Source organism: Ostrinia furnacalis, unplaced genomic scaffold, assembly GCF_004193835.3.
Source record: "Ostrinia furnacalis isolate ACB-3 unplaced genomic scaffold, ASM419383v2 OfSCF6287, whole genome shotgun sequence".
In the NCBI taxonomy this organism is placed as follows: Eukaryota; Metazoa; Arthropoda; class Insecta; order Lepidoptera; family Crambidae; genus Ostrinia; species Ostrinia furnacalis.
The window spans coordinates 745,477-759,861 of record NW_021136526.1 but is presented as its reverse complement, the minus strand read 5'-3'; the positions used below and the strand labels follow the sequence as shown (position 1 = coordinate 759,861).

The 14,385-nt window shown below is 35.8% G+C and overlaps 1 protein-coding gene across 1 annotated transcript in view; it reads right to left on the bottom strand.

Annotated features, from left to right (window-relative positions):
* The window catches only part of LOC114362210 (muscle calcium channel subunit alpha-1), a 74,230-nt gene that overhangs the window by 3,256 nt on the left and 56,589 nt on the right, over positions 1 to 14,385 (bottom strand). The window contains exons 8-43 of the mRNA XM_028317507.1: positions 13,446 to 13,642; positions 13,054 to 13,157; positions 12,785 to 12,963; positions 12,594 to 12,697; positions 12,405 to 12,520; positions 12,227 to 12,329; positions 11,747 to 11,898; positions 11,130 to 11,340; positions 10,840 to 10,960; positions 10,632 to 10,717; positions 10,412 to 10,515; positions 10,156 to 10,328; positions 9,720 to 9,870; positions 8,291 to 8,426; positions 7,778 to 7,944; positions 7,373 to 7,460; positions 7,115 to 7,222; positions 5,624 to 5,676; positions 5,404 to 5,541; positions 5,214 to 5,328; positions 5,006 to 5,136; positions 4,703 to 4,928; positions 4,478 to 4,576; positions 4,177 to 4,209; positions 3,333 to 3,518; positions 3,049 to 3,151; positions 2,769 to 2,926; positions 2,582 to 2,679; positions 2,426 to 2,514; positions 2,061 to 2,201; positions 1,805 to 1,970; positions 1,465 to 1,473; positions 565 to 733; positions 369 to 468; positions 210 to 285; positions 45 to 128 (exon numbers count right to left, since the gene is read on the bottom strand). Coding sequence (XP_028173308.1) covers positions 45 to 128; positions 210 to 285; positions 369 to 468; positions 565 to 733; positions 1,465 to 1,473; positions 1,805 to 1,970; positions 2,061 to 2,201; positions 2,426 to 2,514; positions 2,582 to 2,679; positions 2,769 to 2,926; positions 3,049 to 3,151; positions 3,333 to 3,518; positions 4,177 to 4,209; positions 4,478 to 4,576; positions 4,703 to 4,928; positions 5,006 to 5,136; positions 5,214 to 5,328; positions 5,404 to 5,541; positions 5,624 to 5,676; positions 7,115 to 7,222; positions 7,373 to 7,460; positions 7,778 to 7,944; positions 8,291 to 8,426; positions 9,720 to 9,870; positions 10,156 to 10,328; positions 10,412 to 10,515; positions 10,632 to 10,717; positions 10,840 to 10,960; positions 11,130 to 11,340; positions 11,747 to 11,898; positions 12,227 to 12,329; positions 12,405 to 12,520; positions 12,594 to 12,697; positions 12,785 to 12,963; positions 13,054 to 13,157; positions 13,446 to 13,642 — 4,474 coding nt within the window. The remainder of the gene's footprint in view (positions 1 to 44; positions 129 to 209; positions 286 to 368; positions 469 to 564; positions 734 to 1,464; positions 1,474 to 1,804; positions 1,971 to 2,060; positions 2,202 to 2,425; positions 2,515 to 2,581; positions 2,680 to 2,768; positions 2,927 to 3,048; positions 3,152 to 3,332; positions 3,519 to 4,176; positions 4,210 to 4,477; positions 4,577 to 4,702; positions 4,929 to 5,005; positions 5,137 to 5,213; positions 5,329 to 5,403; positions 5,542 to 5,623; positions 5,677 to 7,114; positions 7,223 to 7,372; positions 7,461 to 7,777; positions 7,945 to 8,290; positions 8,427 to 9,719; positions 9,871 to 10,155; positions 10,329 to 10,411; positions 10,516 to 10,631; positions 10,718 to 10,839; positions 10,961 to 11,129; positions 11,341 to 11,746; positions 11,899 to 12,226; positions 12,330 to 12,404; positions 12,521 to 12,593; positions 12,698 to 12,784; positions 12,964 to 13,053; positions 13,158 to 13,445; positions 13,643 to 14,385) is intronic.

Genomic DNA, 14,385 nt, shown 5'->3' with positions numbered 1-14,385 from the left:
TATACATCGATAGCATTTGTGTTACTAGTTACATTTATACTTACTCTAGCACTTGGTATATCTTTTCTGATTCCCCGTTGAATATTAGAGGTCTTAGTGGTATTTGCTCTTTCGGTTGTCCGTTGGCACTGAAATTTTAGAATTGTTTTATTTCTGTACCTACTTTTACTCAGGCTTAATTGAAAATTAAAAATAACATCGATACTTACAGATTCGGCGCGAGTGGTATAGGTCCCATTCCGTACTCCCGTTGCATCATTGAACTTAAATGATTGCCAACACCATCTATAAATATAAATATTAAACAATGAAACTGTAAATTTATTAGCTTGTCAGTGTAATGTGGAATTGATTAAAAACCTGTTTACCTGCTGGAGGTTCTCCATGTTTCCGGTGCCTGTGGAAATGCCTGTTCGGACCATGTCTTCGTATACTTGACCAAACGCCTCCAAATAGTGAGTGATTTCTCTGTGAAGACGAAGAAAATCATTTAGAATCTAAAAATTCGCCAGAATTTGGCAAGCAGTCATGTTAAATTTCATCATCTTTAAAATGTAAACTTACTCTATGCATGGGCACATCACATTCTGTCTGGATATCATCCAAATTTCCTGAAATAGCTCTCTTGAGTTCTGGCCCTGCTTCGTGAAGAGTTCGAAGACCAGCTTGCAGCGTCATCTGGTGGGTTTGCTCGTCATTCTGCCTCATCTCTTGCTCCTTTCTCTTCTTAAACCTTTTTTTGAAGAATCAGAAATATTACTAAAAAGTTCTAAATGTTATCAACTTCTTGAAAGATTTTAAGTGCATCTATCGCTTCTAACTAGTGAATCGAAAATGTCGACTAATTTTTAAGCGTCTATTATTAATATTTTATTTTCTAAAAATAACTTTATTTTGCTATTTAATTGAATAAAAATCATCTAGCTTTAAGTTGTTGAATTTATAAAAAGCCATGAAATCCAAAATTTTAAAGTAATGGTGATTCATAAATCTAGAAATTCAAAAGTTTCCAAAAGTCATGTGTAGTTATTTGTTTTGCGCGTAACATCTAAAACTAAAATTATTTGGGTACAAAATATCACAAAAACACAACATGTAATAATCACAAAAGGGGATAAAAGTGTTTGTAACTGTACGACTGACTTAGGTACTGGAATGATCAAAACATCGGCATGCTTACTGGAAGCAAGTTTTTGTAAATAAAGGAAAAATGGTTCTTATCAACAAAGCTAAGTATTGCATTATTTTCTTAGTTTCCAAAATAAGGGGCACCATGCATGGAATATTGATTAACGTAGATGGCTCGTACTTGATACTTTTGGATGGTTAACGGTAAAACGTTTACTATGTTCATAATTAAATCTAATTCGCAAAGGATCATCATCGCAGCTTTTATGATTAAAACACTAAAAAAGGGAACATTCTCTTTTTCCTATAAAACATACGTATCCTTGCGTTACTTACGCGTGATTCCTATGGAACAAAAATAACTATGTCAGTTTTAACCGAACAAAAAGCGAACGATAAAAAATATCAAATAATCAGGGAGAAAAATAATAATATAATAGGATAAAACATCCCTGGTAGATTTGTTTATAAATATCAAATGCATATTGATCCAAAATTCACATTTCTCAATAGTAATAGAAGTCGATGATTTCAAAGGTATTACAAATTTTGTGCATCATTCCAAAAACCTATGTAAACTTATTAAAAGCCGGAGAAAATGTAATTCAGAAGATAAATAATTTTGAAAATTTGAAAGCATAAATAAAATTATAAAACACCATCAACATCTACTAACCTTCTGAAGTAGTCTTGTATCAGGAACGTGGCGTAAAACTTGCCCACTGTGATCTCGTTGGGGTCTCCAGGAGGCGGTACTACCTGATCTAATAGTTTGGGTGACGTCCGTTTCCATATTTTCTTTATTACTGCCCTTAATTCTGTATTACAGTCATCTATGTTACCTGTAAGTTCCAAAATATTTGTTTGAAAATTTACTCTGACCAAGCTCAATTCTTGCAGACCAAAAACTTACTTTAAAACTAAAGACTTACCTTCTGTCTTTATTTTAAGCGACGTTCTGACAACAGCAAATAACGTCGCGTTGAATAACACTGTGCCATCTGAATTTAATGGCATGTTCATAGACACGAGTCTTTTGCACGCCACCCTATGTGGACACAGCTTACCGAAACCTGCAAATATACACGTGAAAAAATATTTTCTACTAATGTAAAACTATCAAAAACTAAGCAAACATTTTATGACTATTCGATGCCTTTTGGTTTGGTAAATGTACCGGGTAAATTAGGTTTCTTAAATATAGCCAAAACAGTTGTAGGTATTTGTAAATCAGCGAGCAGTCATATATAGACGACTATATCACCTTTTGAATAGATTAGTAAAAACTTGTACTCACCTAAAGGTGGACTAATTTTCCTTAATAACGTAACTACATCTAAATGTTTTATTCTACCCTTTGCGTCGGGATCGTATTCACTCCATAATCTGAAAAGACGTTAAAGTTATCAGATGTATAAAAAATCATAATAATGATGTAGATTAAATATTTTACCTTATAAATTCATCTAAGTGGTGTGGTCCCAATATTGACCAGTCTCTGGTTAAATAGTCAAAATTATCCATAATGACGGCGACGAATAAATTAATAATCTGGAAATCAACCAATTGGCTTAATATCACTCTTGATACAAAATAATGATGCTTAAGTAAGACACAACAAAGGTATGTAAGACACGTACCAAAAACGAACAAAGAACATAAAACGATATGAAGTATGGAAAGGCAAGTACACTTCCACACGTCCCGCCGCCCTCCTCTCCCTCCTCATCGTAGTTCTTATCACACTTCACTTCAGGTTCTGGTGACACACCCATCATGATATCCTGCCATGCTTCTCCTGTTATCAAAAGCGTTTATTTATTACTAATCCTTCTAATTACCTGGGCAATGTCCTGAACTTCATTTGTTTTAGTTTACAGGTTATCAGAATTCTATTAAAAATGTTCATAATGAACTTACCAGTTGCAGAGCGAAAGAGTACAAGGATAGCTTGAGGAAATGTTTGGAAGTGGTTGTTCCTTGTGATGGGTGTGTCATCATCTATTGCTATTTTTCCAAACACCTGCAATAAAGTTAACAATATAGAAAATTCTATTCATTTTCAGATCGTAATAAGCCTTACTGGGTTTGAACATGACCCTGTTCTTTTTAGAATTGTTCCTGTGTATTTTTAGATTAATGTAAAGGTCTCTTGTTTCTAATTAATTTTACCTAATTGTACTATTTTCATTTAGATCACTAACCTGCATGCCTACTACAGCATAAATGAAGAACAGCATCAAGATGAGCAAAGCTACGTAAGGCAATGCTTGGAAGGACTTGATGAAGGTCCAGAGCAGGGTCCTGATGCCTTCTCCTCTAGACAAGAGCTTCACCAGCCTCATCACACGAAACAGTCGGAAGAAATTGATGGATGGAATCGAGCTTTCCTGTAAGTTTCATTTATCAAAACCATTATTAATTTTGCCATTAAAATGGCGTTGAAATTCACTTTTTAATTGTGTAGTACTAAATAGGTACCTAATTATTATTATGTTATGATGACTCACTCAAATACCTACTATAATCTATAAAATTATTTGAAAAACAAGATTTATCTAATAGAAGATTGTTTTACAATACGTATTTAATCATAAGGTTATAGTGCTAAATGAATATAATTTTAGTGATGTTTATAAGAAAAATATATAAATAGATAAAGACATATTTTAACGAGAGTATACTTACGAGGAGGATGAAAATTTAAAATTTTACCCACCGATTTTTTTTCAGCTTTCTAAGTGCCGTTTAGACATTCATAAAATGTGTTTAGGAACTTAAATTTGCAAATATATTACAGTATGACTATGCGTTGTTGCATAAGAATATAACGTTACTGTCCCATAATGTGTTTATGTATGTACACAGAAAGCTACATCGTTTGCATTTCATACGACATCTAAAGCATTCCCAATTATATTCGCTTCTAAAGCTAAGTAATCTTATGTAATTTTTAATTTAGTGTTATTCTTTATTGTTCTACAATCTTTTCTGTGGTCAGCTAATGTTACATATTTAGTATTTATCAGCGTGAAAGCGTGAACTTACCTTGACGACGTGTGCCCTTGGCATACCACTTCCCTGAAATCAATATTCTCTTCAATCTGGTGTCTTATCAACAAAATAATTGTGAGATTGCGTAGCAAGTACTGTTATTACAACATCGATATTGTCCATGCTGGGGACAGTAACTGAACTGACTTCATCTTGAAACAGTCACTCAATATCTTCAGTAAATTATCCATTTTTATCAACACATGAATATTTCAAGATAAATCAGAAATTATCAGTGAAAGTGAATAATCTAAAGGAAGTGTTTATAGTAACAGTACATAAATTGTTTCATTACCTGGTTCTTGAGTTCGTTTACTTGAGACACAACGATGTCGATGATGCTACCTAATACGATGATGAAGTCGAAAGTGTTCCATGCGTCCCCAAAGTAGTTCTGTATAAAATAATTTAAGTTTCTTTAAAATTCTACAAGATTTCATGATCCTAATAACTTGTAATATTAACAAACAACTGATGAAGGAATTTTTAGAAGAACAACATAACAAAAATATAGCCATACCTTAAATCTAAAGGCAGCCAATTTAAATATAAATTCCAAGGCAAACACAGCTGTAAATATCATGTTGAGCAAGTCGAGAGCCTTGCTGTACTCTGGAGGCTGGTTGTGGTATTTCATGGCGAGTGTGATGGTGTTGATCATGATCAACACGAATATCGCGTACTCAAATGGCTGTGACGTCACGAACCACCACACTTTGTACTGAATGCGATGTTTGGGTATATACCTGAGCAAATTGTAATGTTGTTTAGTTCCACAAAATATAAGAAATCTTTTTGTGATGCTTGTTAAGGACAATCTTACCTTCTTATAGGTTTTGCTTTCAAAGCAAATTCAATGCAGTTTCTTTGATTCTTATCTAACTCACAATTTTTATACTCTTGTTCACCCTCGTTTTGGAATGTCACTATGACGAAACCGACGAATATATTTACCTAAAACATTTAAGAGTTATTATTTTTTTCTATCTAGCTAGAGGTCTAAACATTTTAATACTTTGATGTTTTCTTACCATAAAGAAGGCAATTATAATAATATAAATAATATAGTAGGCTGCAACAATTGGACGGAAGTTAGTAATGGGACCACGATCCTCAGCATTCGAATCTATAGATACATACAACAACCTGTAACAAATAAATGAATTGTTTTATGTTCGTGTGTGAAACACAATTTATAAGAATATCATCTAGATAACTTACCCAGGCCACCCTTCAAACGTGGACACAGTGAACAGAGTGAGCATACCTTTCATGACATTATCAAAATGGAAGTCATACCTAGTCCATTCTCTATCTCTCACTACATAATTACGATTCTCAAATACTAAATAAGTCCCCCTGAAACATGATATCAATTTTATGAAATCCTTTTATCAACTCCTATTAAGCAACATACAAAAACATTATTAAAAGCACTTACTGACACTCTTCTTCTGTCATTTTAGAAATATCATTACACCTAAAAAATTTACCCTGAAACAAATTCTCTGTGATTAAATCTATAGCCAATATAAGGGTTAAAAATTAATATTTTTGGTTATATTTCATGCTACAACACCTAAAAGAACAGCCAATAAACACAATAACTAATTGATCTCATTTCTCATGATGTTTTGCAGTCTCCGTATCAGTTAAGCTTTTATATAATTTAGCAAATAACATTTACTAATTTGTTGAATTAAATTGTATTGTTTATTGATCATGCTAGCAATAAAACTGCGTAGTTGCAACTAATATTTCTTTTTTCATGCTAGAGTGAAATCTTCAAATCAATTTTTGCTTAAATTGATTATTGTGAATAACGTTAATAGGGTACATTATTATTTGTATGTGCACATTAATTTATATATTTTTTTCAAAGATTTCACTCATTTGCGAACAGGGAACGATATATTTACATCTACAGTCATAAGCTCACCTTAAACAATTGTACACCGACGACAGCAAACATAAATTGTAATAAATACGTAACTAGCATTATATTTCCTATTGTCTTAATCGCTACTATCACACATTTCACCACATACTACATTTCAAGGTACAAAAGTGCGAGTTAGTCGGGTATACGTTACCAGGGAGTGGACAGTCCACAAAGTCCAGTACCACGCAGCAGCGGGACATAGGGGACAAGCAAACCATTTTAATGACAGGGCTATATCAAGGACTCAGGGACGCTCTAATATTAGTCACATATCGGAAGAGGGCGACACGTTAGAACCTACGGGTGAACACTTTAAACGCCAAGGTAGGGGGTTGTTACGTTTCCAACAATGCTATGGATTAGGCACGTACTACACCTTTGGGTCAAAGGCAAAGTTAAAACATGCCTGATTTAAACGACACTTAAACAATAACTTATGTTTGGCGAACTACTAAAGGGTCTAATGGGTTAAATTACTTTCTACCTATGACATCTTACTACATGCTCGTCTAACAAAACGAAATTTTCAAAATAATAAAATATTTGGAACACACTTTTTTTATTTACGGAAAATTCGTAAATTAATTAAGCAGACCACAACATTTACTAAAATAATAAAAACAGTTTGAAAGCTTTCTTAAACTCTCTCATTAATCTTGAAGCTTTAAAATATGCAAATAATTAGCTCGCGAGTTAGAGAGAAATAAACACATTATGACTAACGCGCTAAGCTCTAGATAGACCCTTTTAAACACTAAGAAAATAATCATGAGAAATGAGTGATGGAAAGTGACAAGGGTGATAGAAAAAAGTACCCAAAGGTGTAATCACAGATTTTAGATTTGTGAGAAGGAGTCTGGTACTTTATACAATATTTCGTCATATTCACACCACTCTGTGAAGTCACACGTGATTCGATTATTGGAGAAAATGGATAATGGTGTACTCTGTGGTATCCTTCAGGGTTTGTACAAAGGGAGTGCCCCCTACCTTGAACATTTGGACTCCCATGACGGCAAACATGAATTGTAGCAATGATGTTACCAACAAAATGTTCCCGATCGTTTTGATTGCAACGATCACGCACTGAACAACGTGCTATAATCATGGAAAAAGTCGATAAAGAATCCATTTTTAAGAAAGTCAATCAACATTGTGCATTTAGTTTAAATAGTCAGTTACTTAAAGTATTTTCATTTTAATCTTAACGTATTGAAGGGATTCATAATAAAAGAGAAAAAGCCTCACCTTAAGGCCCTTAGCCCTATTGATGGCCCTAAGAGGCCTCAGCACCCTGAACACTCGCAATATTTTCACCACTGAAATACTACCAGACCTAAAAACAAAGAGAAACGAATGATTTATTTTGTTTTTTACCTAATGTACCGTGTCTGTATGTAAATAAATGATTTGATTTGATGAAAACAATCGTAAATTTCTTAGTTGAATCTTGAAACACATAGCAAAGTGTTATGAGAGATACAAGTACAGAAATTAACGCTTCATTCAATAACAATGGCTACAAATAACACAATTTGTATGTATGCGAGATGCTTTAATTTCCGAAAGATACTTTGCAAGACCGACCTTAAGAATTGCAGTTTACTTAAAACTAAAGCAAGAATAAGAAATTAGGTAGTCCGTTTTACTTACTTAAAACTCATAGAGATGAGAGAGACGCAAACAACGAGCATGTCGAGGACGTTGAAGGCAGATCTCAGGAAGGCGCCCTCGTGCAGGATCAGGCCGTACGTGATCAGCTTGAGGAACAGCTCCAGCGTGAAGATGCCGGTGAAGAACACGTCGAACTGGCTCAACAGCTAGAAGAAAGAATAAAGATTTAACAACCTAGAAAAGCACGTCCAAAAAGTTAAATCCTCCATTTGCCTCTGGCAAATTAGAAAGGATCGTCATCTTGTAGTAGAGCCTGAATAATCTGATGTTACAAAAAGTGACAGCGTGAAGCAATTTTTAATTTAAATCAGGAAATTTAATCAGCTGTACTTTCATTGAGAGCGAGGATATTTGAATTCCTAAATTATGTTAATCTGAATTAAATGTTCATTAGGAAAATCATAAAAGATATATGACTGAAAATTGAACAAATTCAGGAAATAAGCACAACTTTGAACTTTCATTACGTGATTTAGGTAAGAGAATAATTACCCAATTCCTAAACCCCTTTTGTGCTGCATCAAGTGGATCCTCAGCCGCCAACATGGCCGACGACAGCATGATGCAGACCAGGATGATGTTCCCGAAGGTGGAAGATGCCGACATCTTGTAGCAGTACACGCGGAACCTGGTGTTGAAGTCCAGGTTCATTGAGAGAATAAAATACCTCATGGTCATCGACGTATTTACAATAATTAATTACAGTTCCCACTTAAATTGAACGAGATAATTTATACAAACTTATCACAAACATGCTCACAGATATTAAAAATCGTATTTATAGGAATTTTAACATTATATTCAAATACATCAATAATCATAAAGGTTTACACACGACACTTAAAGCTTCACAACATTTATAAACATAATTACGTATATTTATTACAATATTAAAAGGGTTTGAGAAATTTTACAAAGGTATAAAGCAGGTATTACATATTGCTGCTAGTAAAATAAATCAGACAAAGCACATGCAAATAAAAACACATCGATCATTCAAAATACACCAGAACAAACAGCTGTTATGAATAATATAGTTCATGCAATCATGCGCGATGTGCCTAATGTTTGCAGGAAGGACCCACTATGCTAAGTCTAGGATCATCTAAAGATTCAAGTCCATGCTTGGAGACTAATAGACCTAAACTCTAATGGGATAGTAGTACCCAGTTTCCTCATTGTTTGAAATTTTGTTCCAGGTAAAACCATAAGTCACAACACTCGTGCATTTAGACAATGATAAATGTCACGACAATGATCCAGACAGGACAGTCACAGGGATGAGTGATATGAAAGGCTCAGGGCTCGACGACACAATGCCAATCGTTCGTACAATGAGATACGGGTACCACAACGGCGGATTGTTCACCAATCACCTGTTTGTTGGTGAGAATACGAAGAAACTACTAGCGTTCGGTATAGGCGGCGTCTGATTGGGCATATTCAGTTCGGACACGCGCCGCGGCCGGGCGGTTACCAGTGTGCCCTCCTCTTCAGACTGGCCGCCATCTTTGTGAGATAGAAAATGACGACAGTGTTTTTGAACTAGAACTCTTTAATCATTAATACTACACTATAATTAATCGCTATCGGATCCATGCTGAGCCTCCTGTGAATGCTTAAGTACCTCAAAATCCTACACTTAGAAAAAAACTTTAATCATAATAATAAATGTATAAAGGCAAACATAAATAAAGTGAGATTAGCTAATATGTGAGAAGAATAAATAAAATTAATTACATAATCCGAAAATATTAAGTTCGAGAAAGATGAAAGGCGTAAAATAGATAAGAAGTTTGCCTTTGATTGATTCAGTGTCAATAAACCAATCAAAGGCAAGGTCCAAATTAAAAAACTTTACGGAAAATAACATCTAATCAATTCAGTAAGCTCAAATGTCCGCCGGTGCCAGCTCCCTAACCTGTTCGTTTTGGAAAATATGAAGAATGACGATGCCTCAGGGATGGGTTTCTTTGTGTCGTGAATATCGACCTCCGACAGGCGCCGCGGCCGAGCCGACGACGTCGTCGGCTTTCGTTTCAGACGCGGCTCTTCATCCATGTCTGTGTTCACTATGTTCATAAGGTTAGCCATCACCGCCACAAACGTATCATCAATATTGATATGACCAATTCCAATAGGCTTTGCTTAAACACTACTCATTTCACTCACTGTTCATTTATCACTGCAATCTTTGTTTTATATTATATCTAAATTAATTACTGATATAGTTTCACAAACATTGAATTTCTCTAACAAATATTTGCATTGGTCACATACAAAATTTATCACACCAATCCCTTTTCGTAGGAGAATTTTGGGATCATTAACTATGTCTAAAATTTCATCATACATACCAATGTGATTTCTTTGATGGCTCTCCATCATCTCTTGGTCTTCACCTCTCTCCTGTTCCTCCTCTATTCTATCGATACCGTTTTCTTCTTCGCCCATCTCCATTTCTCCTTCGCCATCTATTTCCTCTTGATGCTCCCCTTCTGAGCCTGTTTCTTCGTATTCTCTTTCGGAGCTAAATTACCAAGAGTTAAAAATTTTCAATCTATCTTAATTAGCGATATATTTAATTTACTTAAAGGATAAAAAATCTCTTACTTATCTGTAGTATACGCATCATCATCATGTATGTACTCGTCATCAGTGTCTATATGCACACCCTCAGGTTCTACCACGCTGCCTCCTTCTTTTTCTTCCGCAGCCTGAACAAGTAGATGCAATTCAGGAATCAAGACAAAACCTTAAGTGTTTTGTTGGAGTACTACAGGGTAACACTGTTGAACCATCAAATATCTAACAACATGATATTGAAACTTACTCCTTCTTCCTTTTCGATGTTGGTTAATGATTCGGCATCGGCCAAGTTATCTACAGCGATAGCCAAGAACACGTTCAGTAGAATATCTGTACAAAACAGAGTCAAGGAAATCACAATTTTTTTCTAATCATAAATTAATGAATCTTTTTTTAACAAATTAGGTCTTAGCTAGACTTGTGAATACCAAAAGTGGTAATGTAAAGGATACAGTTGCCGCAAATGAAGAGGATGATAAAGTATATGCAGGCCAGGATGCCGAAGGAGCCCACCCCACCGTACGCCTTGATGCCCTCGTACATTACAGCATTCCAGTCTTCACCTGTCAAGATCTGGAATACGATACATGAAGTTATCTTATTAGGAAAATTTAAAACAATTTGAATTTAAACGTTTGCGCTTATAAGACTAGCATTGATCACCAACGGGATCCCATCATCAGGCCAGGGGATGGTGAAATGTCGAAAAAGGGAAATATCAACACATGTCAATATTACTTACCTGAAAAACAGTCAGCAATGCCTGCCAGAAGCAGTCGAAGTTGTGCCTGTCCTTCTCCTCCACAGGGTCGTAGTTGAACTTGCCCCCGAAGACCTGCATGCCTAGCAACGCGAAGATCATGATGAAGAGGAAGAGAAGCAGCAGCAGGGACGCGATGGACTGGATGGAGTTGAGCAGAGACGCCACCAGGTTGGAGAGAGAGCGCCAGTATCTGGAGATGGACAGATGACCAGTGAATAAATTGATTCAATTTATTGATATTGACGAGCAGTGAATAAAATGATTCAATTCAATGATTGGCTAAAGTGAGAAGTTCGAAACGCAAAATTATAGAGAAGTGCCATCTATCATCTTAGGTCCACTCCGATGATAGATATCACACGTCTAGGTGATGACGGAATTCGAACTGATGACCCTCGAATCGGCAGTTCGGCACTGAGGGACTGTTGGGCTACCGTGGCTACCGTCCATTATTTACCATTTAACTTCTTCTAAGAACCAAATTAATATTATTATTTCGGAACAAAGTATGACATAATAGGATAATCTTGCTCCAATACTCTTTGCACTTTTGCTAGATAACATTAAGTTAGGTGATAGTGCAAGAACCATCTTACCTGGTGACCTTAAACACTCTTAGAAGCCTGACGCATCTCAACACAGAGATGCCGAGCGGCGGCATCACCTCGGTCTTCGTCAGCACCATCTCGCTGATGGAGCCGATCACGACGAAGCAGTCGAACCGGTTGAACAATGACACGAAGTAGCCCTGAAAGGTTATTCAAGTATAATTAGGGCACAATGAAAACCACCATCGTGACTTTCTGAAAACAAGAAGAAAGAAGAGAAATAGTGGATCGTAACCGTGGATAAGTTGATCGTAACCGTATAACCTCGAGGCGACACTTATCCACCCCTTAAGTAAACGCCTCGCCTCGCGGTTGCAGCTCGCGAAAGGCGATACGATGTTGATAAGTCTGTTATGACCTATAGAGTGGTACTACTTAGTCCACTATTTCTCTTCCTTCTTATTGTCTTCTTCTACTTTTATTAATTTGGATGGATCATTTAGGATCGATAACTAATAATAATCTTACCTGTAATCCTAAACTGTACATTTTTACAAGCATCTCTAAAGTAAAAAGTGCTACGAAGAACGCGTTGCCGTACTCTTGAAATAGGTCCAGCCATTCTGGTTGCCTGAAAACGAAATATTATCATCTTAATATCCCTTGTCAAGATTAGAAGACCATCTCAATTTTAATGATTACTTACTTATAATGTTCACTGGCTAAGACCACTGTGTTCATGAATACTAGCACTATGATAAGCCAGTAGAATGTTTGTGATTTCACGGCTCTTCTACACGCTCTTTTCATTCTACGGTTTACCTGGATAAAGTAGAAGATATTAGTCAAGTACACGATGCCTCTCCCTACTGCACGACTTCATAGAGTTACTTACTTTATCAAAATCTTTTTTCCATAGTTTCGTTATGGACACTTTCTGCTGCTCATTAGTTTCAATACCTAAATGATCTGTGGAGTCGTGTTCATTTAGCGCTGGTCCTGAAAGTACCAAATCGTTTATTTTCTGGCCCATTTTATTGGAATTATTTCCAAAAATTTGGAAATATGCGAATGAAAAATACAGACCTATTCCATAATCTCTTTTCTGATCCACTACGTCGTGTTGATCTGCCAACGGTTCTAAATACTCTGCCTGTGTGATCCAGTCAAGATAGCCCTTCAGATCTTCTTCTAATTGCTGCTTTTCTCTTAACTTCTGAAAGTCTCCTCTGTTTTTTGCTTTTTCTCTTTCTTTGGAAAACTCTCTAAAATTTAACGAAAAGTTAGAAGTTTACTCTTGCAAGGTCTACCGTTATACCTACGATATACCTACTTATAAGGAATATAAAACTTACCCAGATAACACACCGAGAATTAGGTTCATAACAAAAAAAGCTCCCAAAATGACCATTGACACGAAGTATATCCACTCCCAGCTGTTTCCCATCGCATCTTGTATCTGAAAGGCAACATAGTAATTTGTTATTTTCCCTGTGTCTTTATTTACGACTATGTTGTAGTTGCTCTACTTAATAATGTAATAATTAAAACTGAAAGACTGCTTTGATATTTTTTGTGCCATTCCTTAGTAGCAGTTGATGAATGTTATCCTGAATTGGTGGTGGGATAACCTAAAGTTGCAACGTGTTCTCCTTGAACAGAGACTACGTCAATATAATAATTAGAATTACAAGCAACTAAAAAGAATATTTTATATTTCAACATTATAGATAAAGAAGACTCTCACATGGTACATAACATCGGTCCAGCCTTCAAGCGTGATGCACTGGAAGACGGTAAGCATGGAGAGGCCGAAGTTATCAAAGTTGGTGATCCCAAAGTTGGGCCCGATCCAGCCCTCACGGCACTCCATGTCCTCGCCGATGGTGGAGCAGTTGAACCCGTTGTCCAAGTCGCAAGGGTGAGGCGTATCCATGATTTGATCTGGAGGAGAATTTTGGTTCGGAAAATAAAAGATGAAACATTGAGATTTTTGTCATGCCCATAAAAGCAAGTAAAGTACGGCCAACGAGAAGCGATACCAAATGTAAACAAACCCAATGTTATGGATGAACAAGACATATTTTGGCGGGAGAACGAGACATTACGACAAATTATACACAAGATGGGAAGAGACAGAATCAATTCGATAACGTATCGACTTTTTGTATCGCTGCTAGTTGGCCGTACTTTAGCTCTTGTATTTCAAACATGGCAATTTTATGCGAACTTCTATCTTTTACTTGTATTAACACAAGTAAAAGATAGAAGTTCGCATAAAATTACTATTTGTATATTTTTTAAAATTAATTACTTGATTACATCGTCAATTATTTTCAGGAGTACAATTTTTGACCAGCAAAAATGAACTGAGAAATTGACCTCTTTTTGTGATCTGTGGGCTGAGTGTGAGTTTACATCAAAATAATGTCCTCACTAGTGAGCACGTTAAAAAAATGTATGAAAATTTTAGTTCTTGAACATTTCTGCTAGGGGCGCTGTACAATCCGTCGTACATTTACTGTATTTTTTTTTATAGTGAGCGCTTTTGATGTAAACTTCAATATAGTAGGGAATTTAGTGCAATGATTTGTATGGAGACCCCTCCACTTTGGTATAGAAGGCTCATTTTTGCAACAGTGGTTCTTTGGGTGCTCCTGAGTGGATTTCCGTCGGTAGACATCGGG